Source organism: Elephas maximus, chromosome 24 (assembly GCF_024166365.1).
Source record: "Elephas maximus indicus isolate mEleMax1 chromosome 24, mEleMax1 primary haplotype, whole genome shotgun sequence".
NCBI classification, from domain to species: Eukaryota; Metazoa; Chordata; class Mammalia; order Proboscidea; family Elephantidae; genus Elephas; species Elephas maximus.
In genome coordinates this window covers 14,842,596-14,861,545 of record NC_064842.1, presented here as the reverse complement: position 1 = coordinate 14,861,545, position 18,950 = coordinate 14,842,596, and the positions used below count along the sequence as shown (strand labels likewise).

The 18,950-nt window shown below is 37.8% G+C and overlaps 1 protein-coding gene across 1 annotated transcript in view; it reads right to left on the bottom strand.

Annotated features, from left to right (window-relative positions):
• The window catches only part of DNAH14 (dynein axonemal heavy chain 14), a 379,927-nt gene that overhangs the window by 120,507 nt on the left and 240,470 nt on the right, over positions 1–18,950 (bottom strand). The window contains exons 48-54 of the mRNA XM_049867924.1: positions 18,670–18,854; positions 16,076–16,204; positions 14,252–14,389; positions 13,051–13,218; positions 11,917–12,087; positions 7,614–7,781; positions 6,731–6,823 (exon numbers count right to left, since the gene is read on the bottom strand). Of these exons, the coding sequence (XP_049723881.1) occupies positions 6,731–6,823; positions 7,614–7,781; positions 11,917–12,087; positions 13,051–13,218; positions 14,252–14,389; positions 16,076–16,204; positions 18,670–18,854 (1,052 nt within the window). The remainder of the gene's footprint in view (positions 1–6,730; positions 6,824–7,613; positions 7,782–11,916; positions 12,088–13,050; positions 13,219–14,251; positions 14,390–16,075; positions 16,205–18,669; positions 18,855–18,950) is intronic.

Sequence of the window (18,950 nt, the reverse complement as noted above, 5' to 3'; positions counted from 1 at the left end):
GGACTATAAACAGGTATCTTTACAGAACTCTTCCACCACTCTTCACTCTGCCCGCTGCCTGACCTAGGGATTTGTGGACACAAAACTACAGAAATCTCCAGCCTGTCACCTGACCTATGGATTTTGGGAAAAAACAAGACTGTAGGGATTTCTAGCCTATTGTTTGACCTACAGATTTTTGGACTTGCTAGCCCCCCACAACTGCATGAGCCAATTCCTTAAAATCAATCAATGTATCCATCTATTTATCTATCTATGTCTTATTGGTTCTGTTTTTCTAGAGAACTCAGGCTAAGGCATTCTGGTACTGAGAGTGGTTCTAGAGAACAGAATCTTAAGGATGAGCTTTCTGAATTGGTTTTGGAGTTTCTGGAATTGCTTCTCAAATATGGTCAGATTTAAAGGCATTAGTGATTTTATTTCTAGGAGTAAAGAGAGCACTAATAGTCCTTAGGAGCCCTCATGGTGCAACAGTTAAGCACTTGGCTGCTGACCGAAAGGTTGATGGTTCAAACCCACCAGTGGCTCTGTAGGAGAAAAGATCCAGTGATCTGCTCCTGTAAAAATCATACCCTAGGAAACCCTATGGGGCAGTTCTACTCTGTCATATAGAATTGCTGAGTCAGAATCAAGTTGACAGTGTGCAACAACAAATCAAATACTTATGAGAGATAAGGTTCTGAGCAATCATGCATTTGATACCCTAGAACATTTTTGTCAAACTGATGAGTAAAATGTAATTGGCTGATTGGTCCTACTTCCACTGGATAAAGTGGGAAAAGAAAAGGATGAGTTCAGGGCTTCAAATTTCCAGCTTAAGCACCAGATAAATAACCTGGAAGTTGCTATATGTTTCCTGAAAGAAAACCTTATCTTCTGTAGCCACAGAGCTGCGATTTCTGATAACCGAACCCAGAGTCTCATCCTATGAGTGGCTGAACTACAACATCAATTGAATTTCCAACTGAAAAATGGCATGGTGAGGGCATCTGACCTCCTTTAACTTCACAAGGGGGAGAGAAAATCACCATCACCATCAGCCCAAGGTTGATTGCTATGAGATGGCAGTCAGACATACCTCCACTCTCCAGCCTTTTTACCAGTCTGACATCAGCCGTCCTTCCCATGGCACTCTCTACTGGGTTTGATAATTCATTGCAATGGTCACACAGAACTCACAAACCATGCATATAGTTATGGAGTATTAAGGAAGTAACAGGTTACAATTCAGTATACAGTTCTTCGATTAGGACAGCCTCTTCTCAGCCATTCCTGCAGGCAGGCCTCTCTCTGGTCCTCAGCCCCCTCTTCCCTTGGCCCCTTTGGCCTCTTGGGTCAGCTTGGCCACTGCCTGGGCAAGTGTTACAAACCTCCTTAGCTCCACTGATAAGAGCCTAAAGGTACCCCATTCTGCCAGCAAGCCTCCTGCCGGAAGGTACTCAGCTATCTTGCTCCATGGACCGGGAAGCCCACCACACTGTCTCCTGCTGGTCTCTTGGTTCTGCTGCCTCTGCTGCCATCGTTTCTCTGCCAGTGCTCCTCGGTGTCTCTCACCGTCTCCAGTGTTACAGTTCTTTTTGTCTCCTGGTTCTAGGAAGTTCTCAGTGCAAGGATCCAAATGATGCTCTCCTCTCCTAGCTCTTCTTTCTTGGTGGTAGTGAGGTCCCCCTTCCCACCTCTGAGATGGCTCATTTTAAGCCTAGTGGGATGGCAAAGCTGACCAATCCCCTCGTTAGGATTTCACAAGCACTTTATTTGCATGGTCCCACACCCACAAGGATGCCATGTACCTTATTTGCATTATTAGCAAGTTGTCCAATCCCCTTGACGGGCCAGAGCACCTTATTGCATAGTCCCATCAATCATTTGGTGGAAGTTACAAGACCATGGCGAGAAAGGCCATATGAAAGTGACCCATTGCAGAGCATCACCTTGCAAGGTGTCTGATGTTAAACTGAGGGAATTGATTGGGAAGAAATGTGATCATGATAACTGGAATGGGGAAATGTGGGCAGATCCTGATGAAGCTAGAGACATTGAGCCCCTAAATTCTGCTGAGTCTTTTTACCAATAGAAGCATCCCTTCCATCCTCATCTGAGGAAATTAATCCAGATTTTCCTAAGGAACCTGTAATGGCCTCTCCTGAGGCAGGTGCCTTGAAAGATGCCGATGATTGCTCGCAGAACCCAATCCCACCACCTGTCTCTGCTTCGAGGCCTGTAACTAGACTCAAGTTTTATACAAGCACTGGTGAAAGCAGGCATCTTGCCTCATTCCTGATTTTAGGGGGAAACTTTTCAGTCTTTCTCCATTGAGTATGATGTGGGTTGTGGATTTTTCATAAATGCACTTTATCACATTGAGGAATTTCTCTTCTATTCCTAGTTTGCTGAGTGTTTTTATCAGGAAAAGGTGTTGAAATTTGTCAACTGTTTTTTCTGCATCTACTGAGATTGTTGTTGTTACGTGCCCTTGAGAACTTCTAGTATAGCGTTGAGTAGAATTGCGAGAAATCCTTGCTTTCTCCCTCAATATTAGGAAAAAAAGCATTAAGTCTTTCACCAGTAAGAATGATGCTAGCTGTAGGTTTTTCATAAATACCTTTTATTAGGCTGATGAAGTTCCTTTCTATTCCCCTTTGTTGAGAGTTTTTATCATGAATGGTGTTGGTTTTTGTCAATTTTTATGCAACTATTGAGATGATCATGAAGTTTTTGTCCTTCTATTAATATGATAATTGATTGATTTTTGGATGCTGAACCAAATATGCATTCCAGGATGTGTAAAACTTCTTACAAGTTGCTGGATCCTGTTTATTAATATTTTGTTCAGGCTTTTTGCATCTCTATTCATAAGGAATATTCTATTCATAATGAATATTGATCTGTTGCTTTGTTTTCTTGAGATGTCTTTGGTTTGGGTATCAAGGTAATACGGACCTCATAGAATGAATTGGAAAGTATTCCTTCCTCTACTTTCTTGAAGACTTTGTGAAGAATGGGTATTAATTTTTTCTTAAATTTTTCGTAGAATTTTCCAGTAAAGCCATTTGGGACTGGGCATTTCTTTGTGGGAAGTCTTGAAATTATCAATTCAATCTCCTTTTTTGTTATAGGCCTATTCATATTTTCTAGTTCTTCAGTTTCAGTAATTTGTGTCTTTCTAGGAAAGTGTCCATTTCATCTAAGTTGTCTGATTTGTTGGCATATTATTGCCAACAATATTATTGCTCACAATATTATTCCCTTATAATCCTTTTTACTTCTGTTATATTGGTAGTGCTGTCCTCTTTTTATCCCTGATTTAATAATTTCAGTTTTCTCTCATTTTTTTTGTAATTTAGCTAAAGATTGTCAACTTTGTTGATCTTTACAAAGAACCAGTTTTCGGGATGCTCTATATTGCTCTTCTATTCCCTTTGCTAATCTTTATTATTTCCTTCCTTTTGCTTTTTCGGGTTTAGTTTGATTTCCTTTTTGTAGTTTCCTAAGGTGGAAGGAAAGAACTGAAGAAAAAATTCAGGCCCGAAGTTGCAATAGGAAGGATTCTATAGGGAAAATATTAATTGATGCAGGGAGCATCAAAAGAAGATGGAAGGAATACAGAGTCACTATACCAAAAAGAGTTGGTTGCCGTTCAACCATTTCAGGAGGTAGCATATGATCAGGAACTGATGGTACTGAAGGAAGAAGTCCAAGCTGCAGTGAAGGCACTGGCAAAAAACAAGGCTCCAGGAATTGACAGGATATCAATAGAGAGGTTTCAACAAATGGATGTGCCCTGAAAGTGCTCACTTGTCTGTGCCAAGAAATCTGGAAGACAGCTACCTGGCCAACTGACTGGAAGAGATTCATATTTATGCCTATTCCCAAGAAAGGTGATCCAACAGAATATGGAAATTATTGAACAATATCATTAATATGACATGCAAGTAAAATTTTTCTGAAGATCATTCAAAAGCAGCTGCAGCAGTACATTGACAGGGAACTGCCAGAAGTTCGAGCTGGATTCAGAAAAGGACGTGGAACCAGGGATATCATTGCTGACGTCAGACGCGTTCTGGCTAAAAGTAGAGAATACCAGAAGGAGGTTCACCTGTGTTTTATTGACTATGCAAAGGCATTTGACTGTGTGTATCATAACAAATTATGGATAACATTGCAAATGGGAATTCCAGAACACTTAATTATGTTCATGAGGAACCTGTACGTGGATCAAGAAGAAGTCATTTGAACAGAATAAAGGGATACTGCATGGTTTAAAGCCAGGAAAGGTGTGCGTCAGGGTTGTATCCTTTCGCCATACCTATTCAATCTGTATGCTGAGTAAATAATCTGGGAAGCTGGACTATATGAAGAAAAATGGGTCATCAGGATTGGAGGAAGACTCATTAACAACCTGTGTTATGCAGATGACACAACCTTTCTTGCCAAAAATGAAGAGGACTTGAAGCCCTTACTAATGAAGACCAAAGACCACAGCCTTCAGTATGGATTACACCTCAATACAAAGAAAACAAAAATCCCCACAACTGATAAATGAGGAAAAGATTGAAGTTGTCAAGGATTTCATTTTACTTAGGTCCACAATCAACACCCATGGAAGCAGCAGTCAAGAAATCAAAAGACACATTGCATTGGGCAAATCTGCTGCAAAAGGCATCTTTAAAGTGTTGAAAAGCAAAGATGTCACCTTGAAGACTAAGGTGTGCCTGACCCAAGCCATGGTGTTACCAATCACCTCATATGCATGTGAAAGCTGGACAACGAATAAAGAATACAGAAGAAGAATTGATGCCTTTGAGTTGTGGTGCTGGTGAAGAATATTGAATATACCATGGACTGACAAAAGAATGAACAAATCTGTCTTGGAAGAAGTACAATCAGAATGTTCCTTAGAAGCAAGGATGGCAAGACTATGTCTTACATACTTTGGACATGTAATCAGGAGGGATCAGTCCCTGGAAAAGGACATCATGCTTGGTCAGATAGAGGGTCGGTGAAAAAGAGGAAGACTCTCAACAAGGCGGATTGACACAGTGGCTGCAACAATGGGTTCAAGCATAACAACGATTGTGAAGATGATGTAGGAATGGGCAGTGTTTCGTTCTTTTTGTACATAGGGTTGTTAAAAATCGGAACTGACTTGATGGACCCTAACAACAACAACAACAGGGTGGAAGGTGGAGCCCTGGTGAAAAGCTTGGCTGCCAACCAAAAGGTCAGCAGTTCAAATCCACCAGCTGCTCCTTGGGAACCCTACGGGGCAGTTCTACCCCATCCTACAGGGTTGCTATGAGTAGGAATCAACTCAGTGGCAATGGGATATTGGGGTTTTAAAGGGAAAGTTTAGGTCATTGATTTGAGGTTTTTCTTCTTCTTAAATATAGATGTTTACAGCTGTAAACTTTCCTCTAACCACTCCTTTAGGTATGCTGCTTTTGTGTACATTCATCTCAAAGTATTTTATAATGTCTCTTGCAATTTCTTTTTTAACCCGTTGGGTGAAATTTTCACATATTTATGAATTTATCTAATTTTATTCTGTTATTGATTTCTAATTGAATTCTGTTGCAGTCAGAGAACGTTGTTTGATTTCAATTCTTTAAATTGTTTTATGATCTAGTATATGGTCTATCCTGGAGAATGTTTCATGTGTGCTTCAGAAAAATGTGCACTCTGCAGTTTTGAGGAGAGTGTTCTATAGATGTCAATTAAGTCAAGTTGTTTTACAATATTGTTGAGGTGTTTATATCCTTGCTGATTTTATATTTAGCTCTCTATCAATTATCGAGAGTGGAGGTATTGAAGTCGCCAGCTATTTTTGTTGAATTATTTATTTATTCCTTTAATTCTGTCAGTTTTCCCTTCACATATTTTGGGGCTTTTTTGTTACGTGTGCAAATATAATTGTTTTATCTTCCTGATGACTGATCTTTTTATCATTATAACATGTATTTCTTTGTCTCAGAACATATATATATATTTTTTGTCTTAAAGTATATTTTATTTGGGATTAGTATGCCCATTCCAACTCTCTTATGGTAATTGTGTGGTTTACCATATTTCATCATTTCATTTTTAGCCTCTTTGTGTCTATGAATCTAAAGTGTGACTCTTGTTGAAAACATATAGTTGGATTCTGTTCTTTTTTTAAAAATCCAATCTGACAATCTCTACCTTTTTATTGGAGTATTTAGTATATTTACATTTAATGTTGTAATGGTATGATTTAATTTATATCTGCCATTTTGTTATCTATTTTCTATATGTCTCATATCTTCCCCCCCTTTATTTCTCCTTTACTAGCTTCTTTTGTATTAAACTAGTATTTTCTAGTTTTAATTCCTTTGTTGCCTTTTTACTATGAAAAGTAAAACTTTGTGCAAAGGCTTACATTTCTACATCAGTAAGCATATTGTTTTTGAAGGCATGGTTCACCTTCAAAGATACTGTATTAATGCTGAAGATACACTAGAGATGGTAGCAGATCCATCAATCTTATTCACATTAAACACCTTCCAAAAACAAATAACATTTTTACGTGCTGATGAATTTTTTACGCAAATTGTAGAGAGGATAAAAATTCTTTTCCATGACTCAATGATTATGGTTTTTCATAAATGTAATGTCTAGACAAATGAAATTTCTGTAATGAAGTATATGTTATTGAATTTTCTTAAATTTTATTTTTGCATCTTAAAAACATCTGAAAAGTTTAAATTCCTACCAGTAACATGTGACTCCCTAGTTGTCGAATGACCCTTGTAGCTCTTGCGATATGTTCTATGGCTTCTTTGAAGAACACCATGGAATGAGAAATCTAGCAGAGGAAATGGGACACATAGTTACTGAGTACAGACAGAAAAACGATGAGGATTGTGGTTTCACATACAAGGATACAGGAGTGAGAACAGCTATTCTAGTAACCCAGTAATCTATATCCAGTAAGCTGGTTTACAATTTACATTTAGGGGAAGGAAATTTGCACAATAAGGATTGTTCCTGTGCCAATATTTGAGTGAGCAATATTAAGGAGGGTCATAGGGTTGAGAGAAGAGAATGAGTAGGAGAATAACAGCATCCATGATGCTTTTCTATTTCCCTGTCTTGGGCAGGTAAGATGAGCGGTAGGGGGAAAAGACTTAGCAAATTGTTTTATGGTACCCATGGTTTTATTGGCGTCTCTGTTCAAGCTCAGTGGGCCGTGAGGAATGAATTCCCTCATTTCTGACCACAACAGCTTCTTTGGGCCCTGTTGGCACACTCTGCTTTGAATTTCTTAACTCTATTAACTCTAGTCATTCAACTCTTTACAGCCTCATTTGTGCACCTTGTCTCTCTCTATACACACACACACACATTAAAATATTTGATACATACACATATGGTAAATGGGTTTGGTTTTGGCTATATATATGTGTGTGTATATATATATAGCCCTAGAGGCATACTGGTTAAACAGCTCAGCTGCTAACCAAAAGGTTGGCAGTTTGAATCCACCAGCCACTCCTTGGAAACCCTATGGGACAGTTCTACTCTGGCCTGCAGGGTCATTATGAGTCAGAACGGATTGGATGGCAATGGGCTTTTTATATAGTGGGTGTCTTTACCTCCAAAGACGTTGAACTGAACTTCATTTGGAATTCGCTAAGTATACTGGCAAGTTTATTGTAGTCATTGGTATTCTGATAGATCTTTTTCCTATGAAGCTTGTTGATGTCCAAGAAATCCACAAATACAGTTGAGTCATTCATCAGTTTTTCTTTGGTCCATGGAGTCTGTTGTAAGATAATAATTTTATAGTATTTGTTAGTAGCACAATTCTACCTGTTGTCAAGACTAATGTACTATCTATGCAAGAGAAGCAGCTGGCACAGTGGATCCAGGATTTGGGAGTTCTTAACTTTTTTGTGTGCCATGGACCCCTTTTGTCAGTAAAACCTGTGGACCACTTCTCAGAATAATGTTTTAAAATGCATGGAGTAAAATACAAGAGTTACAAAGGAAATGCAAGTGTATTGAAATACAGTTCGATACATGGATTCTTTGGGTGTTTGGACCCCAGGTTAAGAAACCCTGTTGTGGGAGAAACATCTCGAGGCCCCACTGCCAATCTGAGAAAAGTGCTCTTCCCCTGTTGTGTTGTTAGCTGCCGCTGACCCCATCACCTTACTGATGACAACCCCATTTGTTACAGAGTAGAACACTCCATAGGATTTCTTGGCTGTAATCTTTATAGAAGCAGTTTGCTGGGCCTTTCTTCTGCAGAGTGGTAGGGTGGGTTCCAACTGCCAACCTGCGTGTTAACAGCCGATTGCAAACCGCTTGTGCCATGCAAGCTCCTTAGAAAAACAAACCAAATCCAATGCCATCGAGTCAATTCTGACTCATTGCAACCCTATAGGACAAAGAACTGCCTTATAAGGTTTGCAAGGCTGTAATCTTTACAGAAGCAGATTGCCACATCTTTCTCTCACGATCGGATCGGCTGGTGGATTCAAATTGCTGACCTTTCGGTTAGCTGCTCAGCACTTAACCATTGCATCACCAGACTCCTTACTCATTGCTAATTACCACCATGGACTTGCAACTTCTATACTTGCTTTCCTGCTCTGCTTTGCAAATTCTTGCCTATCCTCCATGCCAAGGTCAAGGATGACCTCCTCTCTGAAGTCTGACCATTTCCGTCTCCCCTGAGACAAGGTGGAGTAAGTTACTCTTTCCTTCTTTGTTTCATCACTGTAGGCTGTGCATAGGTCTGTCAGAGCACTTAGAGAAACACCTTGTGCCCGTTAAGTCGCAAGGTGCTTGAAGGCAGAGCGCACACTAGTTCCACGTAACCCTCAGCATTTACCTCACTCAGTGCTCAGCACTGGAAGTTCTGATGGGCACTCAGAAGATGTTTGTTTAGTAAATGGTTAAGTGAAGGTTGGGAGGCAGTATGGCACTACAGTTAAGAGAGTATCTGGAGCCAGATATCCTCTCTTTGAATACTGGCTCCATGATTTAACCAGCTGTGTGACCTTGGGCGTGTTACTTATCCTCACTCTGCCTCACTTTCTCCATCTGTAAAATGAGGATAATAACAGGGCCTACCTATATCATAGGGTTGTTATGAAAAGTAAAATGTGTCATGATATGCAAAGCTCTTGAAACAGTTCCTGGCACACAGTAATTGTTAGCTATTATTATCATATTTTACTAAAAAAGAAAGCCAACCTATCAACTAAATGATATTGTATAAAAAATACTTAATAAGGAATAATTTACATCCTCTGTCCCTGTTTGGTCCCTGAGGAAGGTTTGGATCATGTGGTCTTTAATTTGGGGGTATTGTAGCTGCTCCTGCTGTCCATAGGGCTGACCCCTGCTAGTGGAAGATCTAAGGTCCTGGCTTTCTCCATAGTCATTGCTTGCTCCTTTTCTACTGCCTCTACATCTATTCCTTGGTCTGGCAAAGTCTCAAAAGTGAGTTGCAGTTGGCATTCATAGAGTGTTTATGAAGTTTCCTGGGATAGTAATGAGCTCTCTTTAGATGGTTATTTTAGCAAAGTTTTTCCATTTCTTCATTTAATCCTTTATTTACTCATTCATTCCAGATATATTTATTAGCCACCAATAGGGAGTAAGGTAGGATGCTAAATTCTGGGGATTTAAATAGAAATAAAAATTAGTGTCTTTGTTCTCTGGGATTCATAGGTTGGAAAGAAAGACGCAATTACAGTAAGTTTTATGATAGGGAAAACCCATAAAAAAAAAACAGTCTTATGCAAATACAAAAAAAGCACACTTAACCTTAAAGGCCAGACAAGGCCACCAAGAGAGAGGAAGCTTGAACTGAACCTTGAAGGATGGCTAGGGGTGAGTCAGGGGAAGGCATCCGCAGAAATAAAGGCAGAAGCAACAGAGACCACATTGAGTAAGATGAGTAGGGACTGAAGATGGGGCTGCAGGGGTGGGCAGGGGCCTGGTTATGAAGGTCCTTATTTACCAAGCCAAGGAATTTAGACTTTATCTTAAGAGCAAGCTGGGCGTAACGTGATCAGATCAAGATTTTAAAAGCTCACTATGGGAGCATTATAGATTAATTAGGAAGAGGGTCATACTGGTGGCAAGGAGAGCTGTCAGAATGTGGTTGAAGGAATTTAGATGAGAAATCATGAAATTCTGGACTGGGGCAAGTGTTAGTGGACAGATAGAAGGGAAAAAAATGCAACAGATATCAAAGCAATAGAATCACAGGGTGAGGTCACTAATCTGATACAGGCATGAAGGAAAGACAGGAGACAAAGTTGATGCTCTTTTGAAAAATAGTTGATGCTCAAAGAGGCTTGGATGGTAACACCAGTGACTGAGGTAGGGAAGACAAGGTCAGGGCATGTGGAGAGGTGGAAAGGGTGCAGTGAACGGAGACTGAGAACGTTCCTGCCCATGTTGACGTGAAGTTCCCAGAGTAACATGAGACAGACTTAGAAGTCAAACCAAACAAACCCTAAAGTTCTGGCTCTTTCCACCAAACCACCTTGCCTGTATTTGAAATGTAGATGTATGGTCTAGTTCTTTTTATTATTATGATAACTTACTTTTATTGAGTGTTTACTATGTGTCAGGAACTATTCTAAACATTTTACATAAATTAATACCATTAATTGTCATCACAGTCTTATGAGAGAGGTACAGTTACTATCCTTACTTTAGAGATGAGAAACTAAGGCACAGAGGGGCCCACGTGACCAAGCTTACACAAATTATAAATGGAACCTCAGCAGAGCCTATGTTTCTAACCTGTATATTCAACTGCCTCTCAGGCTTTTAGAGAAGAAAAGCGAGAATAGAAAGGGCTGGAGACTCGCATGTCTGAGAGAAAGAAGCTGGGGACAAACCAGAGGACAAACCAAAGAGGAGCCTCAAGCGGGGAAAGGAAAAACAGCTTCACACTGGAGGAAGCCCTGGGAAGTCCAAACAAGTGAGTGATGTGGCAGTGGCTGTAGAGACGGAAAAGGGGTCACCGCTGGGTTACTTAATGGAAAGGTTATTCTACCAGATGTTTAAAAAAGATTGAGGGATATGAAGTGATGTGGGTTAATATGAGGAATTGTATCAAGAAGGGTCTGGGCTGAAGAGCAGAAAATTTGGATTAAAGGAAAGTAATGAGGGGAGTGTCTAGAAAGAATTTTTAAAAGCTTTCTGAGCTTGTGATTTGTCTAAAAAGCCCTATGTATGTATACATATACACACAAGTAAATTTATATATAGGTATTCATGTTGTATTCTGAGTTTATACGCATGTGTGTATATCTACCTTTATCTCTATGTATAAAGTCTGTATTCTGAAATTCTCTTTTACTGTTGTAAAAATATAGTTGTTCCCTTGAATTTACTGTATTTCCTGGACTGCTATGAAAAAGGTGTGAGAAAATGGCACCACCAAGGAAGAAAAAGAAAAGAGGGGTCACCTTTGGAAAGGAAAGGTTCTCCTTAATTCTCTTGAGAGGAGTTAACAAAGAAATCTAGCAATGGAGCCAAGTTCACCGCCCCATTTAGACACAAGCCTTTTAGCGTAAATCTGTTTATTGAAACACTTTCTTTTGTGGTCTGGGCAGAAAGCTTGGCATTGAGGAAACCAAAGTTGAGTGGGATGGAGAGGAATGAGAGATCTTATCGAAGTCTCAAGAGTCTACAGTTTGGCTAATCCTGGAGAAAAATGAGCAGTTTTGAGGTCAAACGCATAAGCAAAAGCATCAAGACCTTATTATTTCCATCACATCAGATCTATGCTTTTATACACTTTCAAAAGAAGCATGGAATTAATAAAGTTCTTTCATAAATATTATAGAAATGTCTGAGGACTTTTCTAAAACAACGTTTTTACCCAAAACTCCATTTAAGATAACTTTTGAAATATAACTTTACCTGAAAATAGTTCTCAAGCTCCTTTGAAAGAAACTGATAGAAAAGTCCTTTTTCTGTGGGTTCGATTAAGCGATCATGAAACACTCGGGTGGCTTCATGAACAAAGAGCAGAGCAGCCATCTCTTTAGAGTTAATAACAGCCTTGTCAGCTTGCAGCAATCCTAGAAGAAGCTATTAGGAATTTAAAAATAACTTTTTTTTTTTTTAACATAAGCAGGGTAATTTTTAAAGTGACATATACTCATAATTTTTGTATGATTATGTTCATAAAATAGAAGCAATTATCCAAGGTAAGAACTGTCAGTTTCTGTAAGTGATAACCTAAATTTGTGATGAAATAGGCAAGCTATAGTTTTTTTTTTTTTTTTATAGGTCAGGGTAAGCTGGCATGGAATCACCGGCTTTAGGGACTCCTCAGCATGTCTAGGGAAAACCTTGTCAGGATGGGCAGACACATGTCTTAACTATGGCATGGAGGCGGGGGGCTGGTGGTGTTACCGAGGTGCCTCTTTATGTTGATATCCTCTAAGATTCTAAGGTTGGATAAAAAAAATTTATAACTAATTTTCAAAGATTATATGTGCTATTTTGGGCTAAAGTCCCATGGCAGAAAGAGAAAGATATCAAATTCGTGAACTGTTTTTCTTATCATTTGTATTCTGAAAATTATTTGACCAAGGCTGATGACTAAATCAGTAATGTTGGCATAATTCCCTGGTATGAAAAACAAGTCTTATGAAAATTCATGCATGTTTATGAAATGTATACATGTTTTCATTTGCTGAGAGATAGAATAAAATCTTAGAAATAAAGCAAAACCAAAAATTATATAATGACCTTATTACTTCTTTCCCTGCTGAGATTCTTAACCAACATTCCAACAGTCATTGGTGGCGTCATCATTGAATTCTCCGCATGGAATTATTTTAACAATTCTTTTCAACTGACTCCTGGGATAAGTTGCTGATAAACAGCAGAACTAACTAACTTGAATTTCACTTTTTTTATTCCTTTTAACTATCTAATGTTGACACTACCAGTGAGTACAGAAATGAGAAACACTCTGAATTTAGTGAGTAAAATTATATTTCCTCAACTTAAAACTTAAACTAGAGAATGGATTTGACCACAAACCTTAAACATATCCCGAAGATTAAACATGTAGTGACACTTGGTTGGAGTCGGTAACATACTCTGCCGCACTTGATAATATATAGCTAGGGAACAACATATTAGCTCATCCTTAATTTTCTGAACATCGGATGTGAAGTTATTGACAGAGAAATACATTCCCAAATGGGCCTTTAAAAAGAAATTTCGTAATTTAGTTTGCAAAAACTTTAAGTATAGACTATGTCTGGCTAATCCCTACTAAAGCCTTGTACACTGTAATGGAGTGTTATATTCATTGGAAATGTTAACAACAGAATCGACTTAAAACAGGAAAGTAGACTATGCAAAGACACTCTGGATAGTGCAAACTGGGGGAAATTCTAATTAATCTGAGTTTGGTGTGCAGTCTAGAGGCATGTGCTGTGTGCTCTCTGAGAACAGTTTAATGCTCCGCCTATGTGCACACCAGGTATACTGGAACTTCTCCACCTCCGTGCTCCCCAGGGGACATTCCTGGAAGAAGTGTAAGGTAATACAACTATTACCTTTGTTTGAATTAGTATATGTGTATACTTTCTTTTAAATCAGGTTTTCTTGAAGTGTGGATTATTGATCGCTTACATCAGAATTACCAGGTCATTTTAAAAAACAAATTAAAAAAAAAAATCTTTAAAATTTATATTGTAAAGAAGAAAGAAACACATGATCGGTTTTGAGGAATTTAGTAACCTTGCATTAGATTTATTTTTCTTATCACTCTAGATTCCAACTTGAGCCTTTTTTCCAATGAGATATTTTAGAATTTCTTCTCTCAGTGTTTTCTTTTATTCTACAGGGAAATGAAACTAGCAAGTCAATTCTAGCAAAAATCTGGTGTGCTCATTAAAAAACTCGATTCCTGAGCACCATCCCACGTATACTGGATCAGAATCTCTGAGAATAAATCGCTGGAAGTTGCATGTCCAATATGCATTAAGCATGCACCACATGTGTTTCTTATACACACAAAACACTACCAAATTATTATTTTTTATATTTAGCGACAAATTGTAACAATAGGCCAGAAAATATAGGGAGAGTAAAATCCACCTCCTTAAGAGAATTTTCTTTAAATGATAAGTGGTTTTAAATTCTTAATTTTAAAGTTTTTCATTTATTTTTTATCTTATGGAATTAAAAATCTTTTTTTTTTTTCCAGTAGAAAACAAACTAGATCTATTACCTGGAAAATAGTATTTAAGGCACTTTGCGGAGGATGAGGCAATACCAGTATGGAAAAATGTTTGAGGAGACGTGGGCTAATATCCCTCCCTCCAGCTGGTGGAGCACAAGCTGCAACCAGAGAGAGATCTTGAATATTCTGTAGGAAGAATAAAAACTAAGAGTAACTAAATGCATCTGTAGAAAGTGAAATATGTACTTCCTTGCCCGAAATAAACTCTGTGGGGCAGTTCTACTCTGTCCTGTAGGGTCACTATGAGTTGGAATCGACTCCATGGCAATGGGTTTATGGGTTGCCCCCCATGGACAGAAGATTTAAAAATATTTAGGCAAAAATATTAAGAAAGATGTATAAACGGATTGCCATTTATTGCAATACAAAAATTACGGTAATAAAGAAATCTATCTTCGAGGAAGTAACCTATCCTAAAATGTAATTTCAAGACATGTTACTTCTAGAAAGCCTTCTAAATGTTATCAGGAATAGCCCATTTAAAAAGTGATCATTGGAAAATAAGCAATACGTTATTGCAATACGTTACTTGCAGAGAGGGTTCTGGTGATAAGTGAGAAACTAGGAGAAGAGCCTGGTTAGTGTGTCTCCAGAATGGTCAGAGTTGGCTTGGGGCGAGAAGATGCTTGACTGTTTACCTAATAACATCCATTTGACATATCACAGCATTATGGGGGTGGGTGGAACCATGATAATCTAGTCTATTCACAATTGAATGTTTTTAACAGCTTTGTTCCTGCCTATGCCCATACCCAAGGCCACAGAAATCTCATAAAAGGTCTGCTTTGGCTATTTTCTGAGATTATGCCACTCACCAGCCAGTGTGACTCATCCAGGATCCTAGGCCCAAGATGGTCTGAAACATGAGATTGTTCGTAACCCAATTGTCTACTTTTACAGATAAGGAAACTGAGGACTAGAAAGTTGAACTGATACAGTCAGTTCTGGATCACAGGGCTTGTGATTTCCAGAGAAGAAATCAGACAGGTGTGAATAAAGAAATATTGAATTTCGACATGTGTCTTGATTTCAAAATACATCCATTAAATTCATTTTAGACAGGCATTTGAGGGAGAAAAGTGCATCCGAATACATTTTTTAAAAAACTTAAGTTGTTCTTGCTTGGTTCAGAAATAACTGCACAGAAATACCTACTTTTTTTTTTTTTTTCCCTGACTTTGTAATACTTTTGAAAATTCATGATCTATGTTCTTGAAACTAGAGGTGCGGAGTCATTTTATATAGATATTAAGGATGTATATTCATAGTCCACACAGGAAACCCTGGTGGCGTAGTGGTTAAGTGCTATGGCTGCTAACCAAAGGGTTGGCAGTTTGAATCCTCCAGGCGCTCCTTGGAAACTCTATGGGGCAGTTCTACTCTGTCCTATAGGGTAGCTATGAGTCGGAATCGACTCGATGGCACTGGGTTTGGGTTTTTTGTTTCGGGTATTCATAGTCCACATTTTCACATATCTTTCTCATATGTACTAACTGCCGATGTGTTGAAAAATTTCATGAACTATTAATGCAGTTAACAAGAGAGCATTATTTGCCTCAGAAACTAAACCTCTAGGACATACTTGCAATTTTAACTAAGATTTTAACCTACTGAAAGTAAATGTCTGTGAACCTACAGACCTGTGCTAAATCGCAAAGATGAAATTGGCATGGTTAATTTAGGATTTCAACTTTGCTTAACATGTCCATACGGCTAAAAAACGGCTAGACTTTCTAAATTTCTCAATTCACGCAACATATTTATTATTAAGCAATAATATTTAAGTGAACAAAATCTTTGTATATACTGTACCTTCCATGCAATTTTTTCAGTGTCATAAATCCCTCCCAAATCTAATAATTGTCTGATCAGTTCCAGGGGTGGTTGTGCTCCATATAGTTCTGATACAGGCATATTCAGATCATCAATAAATACTACAATCTTAAGGAAGACAAAAGATTTTAAAACTTATTTATTAGTACTGCCTTTTTTTAAATTCTGAATTACACATGTTACCTATGCTACAAAGTAAAACCAAAATGATATGTAATAGCATATCTATTTTTCTATTAAAAAGTAGCAGACAAAATCCAATTTTGAAGATAGGGTTTTAGAGAATAGTAAGTTTTAAAAATAGCAGAAACTCTACTCAGCCTCTGTAGAGCTGCAATCATTATGTCCAATAGTAGTTATAAATGCCTTTGATGCTGGATAAAGAAATCTAATTGTGGTTATTACAAAAGATGATTATTTATTTAATATTTAATTATTGAGTGCCTACTATGAGCAAGGCACTGTTTTAGGTATTTATTTCATATGCACTCTGGTTTAGGAATAAGGTTGTCATTTGGAACTAGGCTTTTAGAATTCTGCAATTGTTGTTGTCATAAACAATCAGCATAAAATTCAGACATACTTCCGAGTTTTAAATCTGTGTGGTAACCTGTGCCAATATCATGCGCCGAAGTACACTCACTGTAATCTCTGTGTGCATTAGCCTGTTTATGTTGTGTTAAATTTGGTAAAACAACTAGCTAAAAACAAAACAAAACAAATAGCCATTGAATTATTTAATCCGTAATTGTAAATACAAATATTTTAATAAGACACTCAATTTCCCCTCTTTTGTATCACAAATTGGATGGTTATAGACATAGTAATTTGACTGAAATTTCTCTTGCTTGTGTTTTTTATTTGTTGGATTAAGCCAGTTCATGTTGAGTCAACATAGACCACCACATTTTAATGCAAATAACACACTCATTATATGTTTTTTTTGCCAATCACACAGTCCCCTAGTGCATTATTTTCCTCGGTGACCTATGTGCATTATACGTGTGAGCATGCTATTTATATGGGCATGTTACTTGCAAAAAATATGGTAGGTTGCCCAATTATTATCCTTTCAAAATCCCTAAAATTGCCATGTAGGCAAAGACTCACTAAATTTATCCAAATCTTCAGTTGAAATCAAGGAAATATGAAGCAAACCTTGTATGAAATGGCAAGAGGCCCTGAATAACTAAAGCAATGTTGGAAGACAAGAACAAAGCTTGAAGACACTAAGTTGAGTGAAATAAATCAATCATAAAAGGACAAATATCATATCACCTCACTTATATAAAAGGAAAATAGCAAGCAAACGTATAGAGACCAAAGTTTATTAGTAGTTACCAGGCGTGCCACCTTTGCCACGAGACCTGAAGAACTGAACGGTGCCCGGCTACTGTTACTGAACATTTTGATCAAAGATTCTACAGAAGAATCTTTGATCAAAACAGGAGAAATGCAGACCAGAATTTAAAACTCTCACGGTCTTCAGACTTTCTGGAGCCACGGAGGCTGAATGAATCCTGAAACTACTGCCCTGAGGTAATCTTTAAACCTTAAACAAATGCATCCTCTGGAGTCTTCTTAAAACTAAACAATAGTTTAGCTTAATTAGTAAAGAAGGTCTGCCTTAAGCATTATGCTTTTTTAAGATCTATCTGTATAGGATCAAACTGACAGCAGCAAATAGAAAGATTAGATACGAAACTTCAGAGGACAGTGAGTTTATGGTACTAGGGGAGAAACAACTCCAAAAAAAGAGGGTGAGAATGATCGCACAACTCAAAGAATGTAATCAATGTCACTAAATTGTACATGTAGAAACTTGAATTGGTATACGTTTTTGCTCTGTGTATTCTTGATGTCAAAATAAAATAAAATAAATAATTTTTTTAAAAAAAGCTCTTGAAATTGATAGCTGTAGGGATTAAACTCAAGGGTTCCTAAGAAACCAAGTAATTTTCTTATCAGTGAATCCTACAAATTTCTTGACCCTGAGCTTCTTTTATGGTACTGGTCTGGAGTCACTTATTGTAAATTTCAATCGTGACAGAGTTTGGTTCTACAAATGGACGGTGAATACTGTACCAGGCAGACAGAGGGCAAGAATAGGGAATACCCAATACCTTTTCAACAAAGTAGGAGTTGTCTGAGGTATATAGCAAGGCTATATATTTTATATTCTTAATACCTTTCCTTGAGGCTGTGAATGTCAGAAGGTTCTCCTACTCTTACAGTCCCAAGTCCATGCTACAGGAAGAAAAGACTACAGAATATCTGGTAACATAGCAGTTGGCATCGAACCCAGCTCCCAATCTTCTTTTAGGCTTTATTCAGAGTCCAGTAGCTTCTTCTGGCTTTGGTAATTCTGAATCAGTATAATTCATTATGTTGGAAACAGAATTATATTGATTCGAAAACCAAAGCCTCCAGTATTTATAAAGTGCATCTTCAAAGAATGTTTAGGAGTATAAGTTACACTTATCTTTATCTATTTATTAGTATTAATTAAAACAAGTAAATCTATCCCTTGTACAATATAGTTAGGTTAGTCAACAGGTTTGGGATGCATTTACCCTGTTGTTCTTTGGTGCTCCAAGAGTGTCTTTAGTTCTTCTTACTAACTTCTTAAGAATCATCTCCTTGGTTTTGGCAGCCGTCGTATTGGTGCTAAAATGTATTGTAGAGACTATAATCCCTTTATTAATATTTTTAAGTGAACCATCATCAGTTCTAACTTCTGACTTCTTAACAGTCTTATCTATGAGGACAAATATGCAAAGAAAAGCAAATTTAAAACACTGAGAATATTTTTTGCTTTATTTTAAGGTGTTTAAAATTTGAAAAGTATTTACTT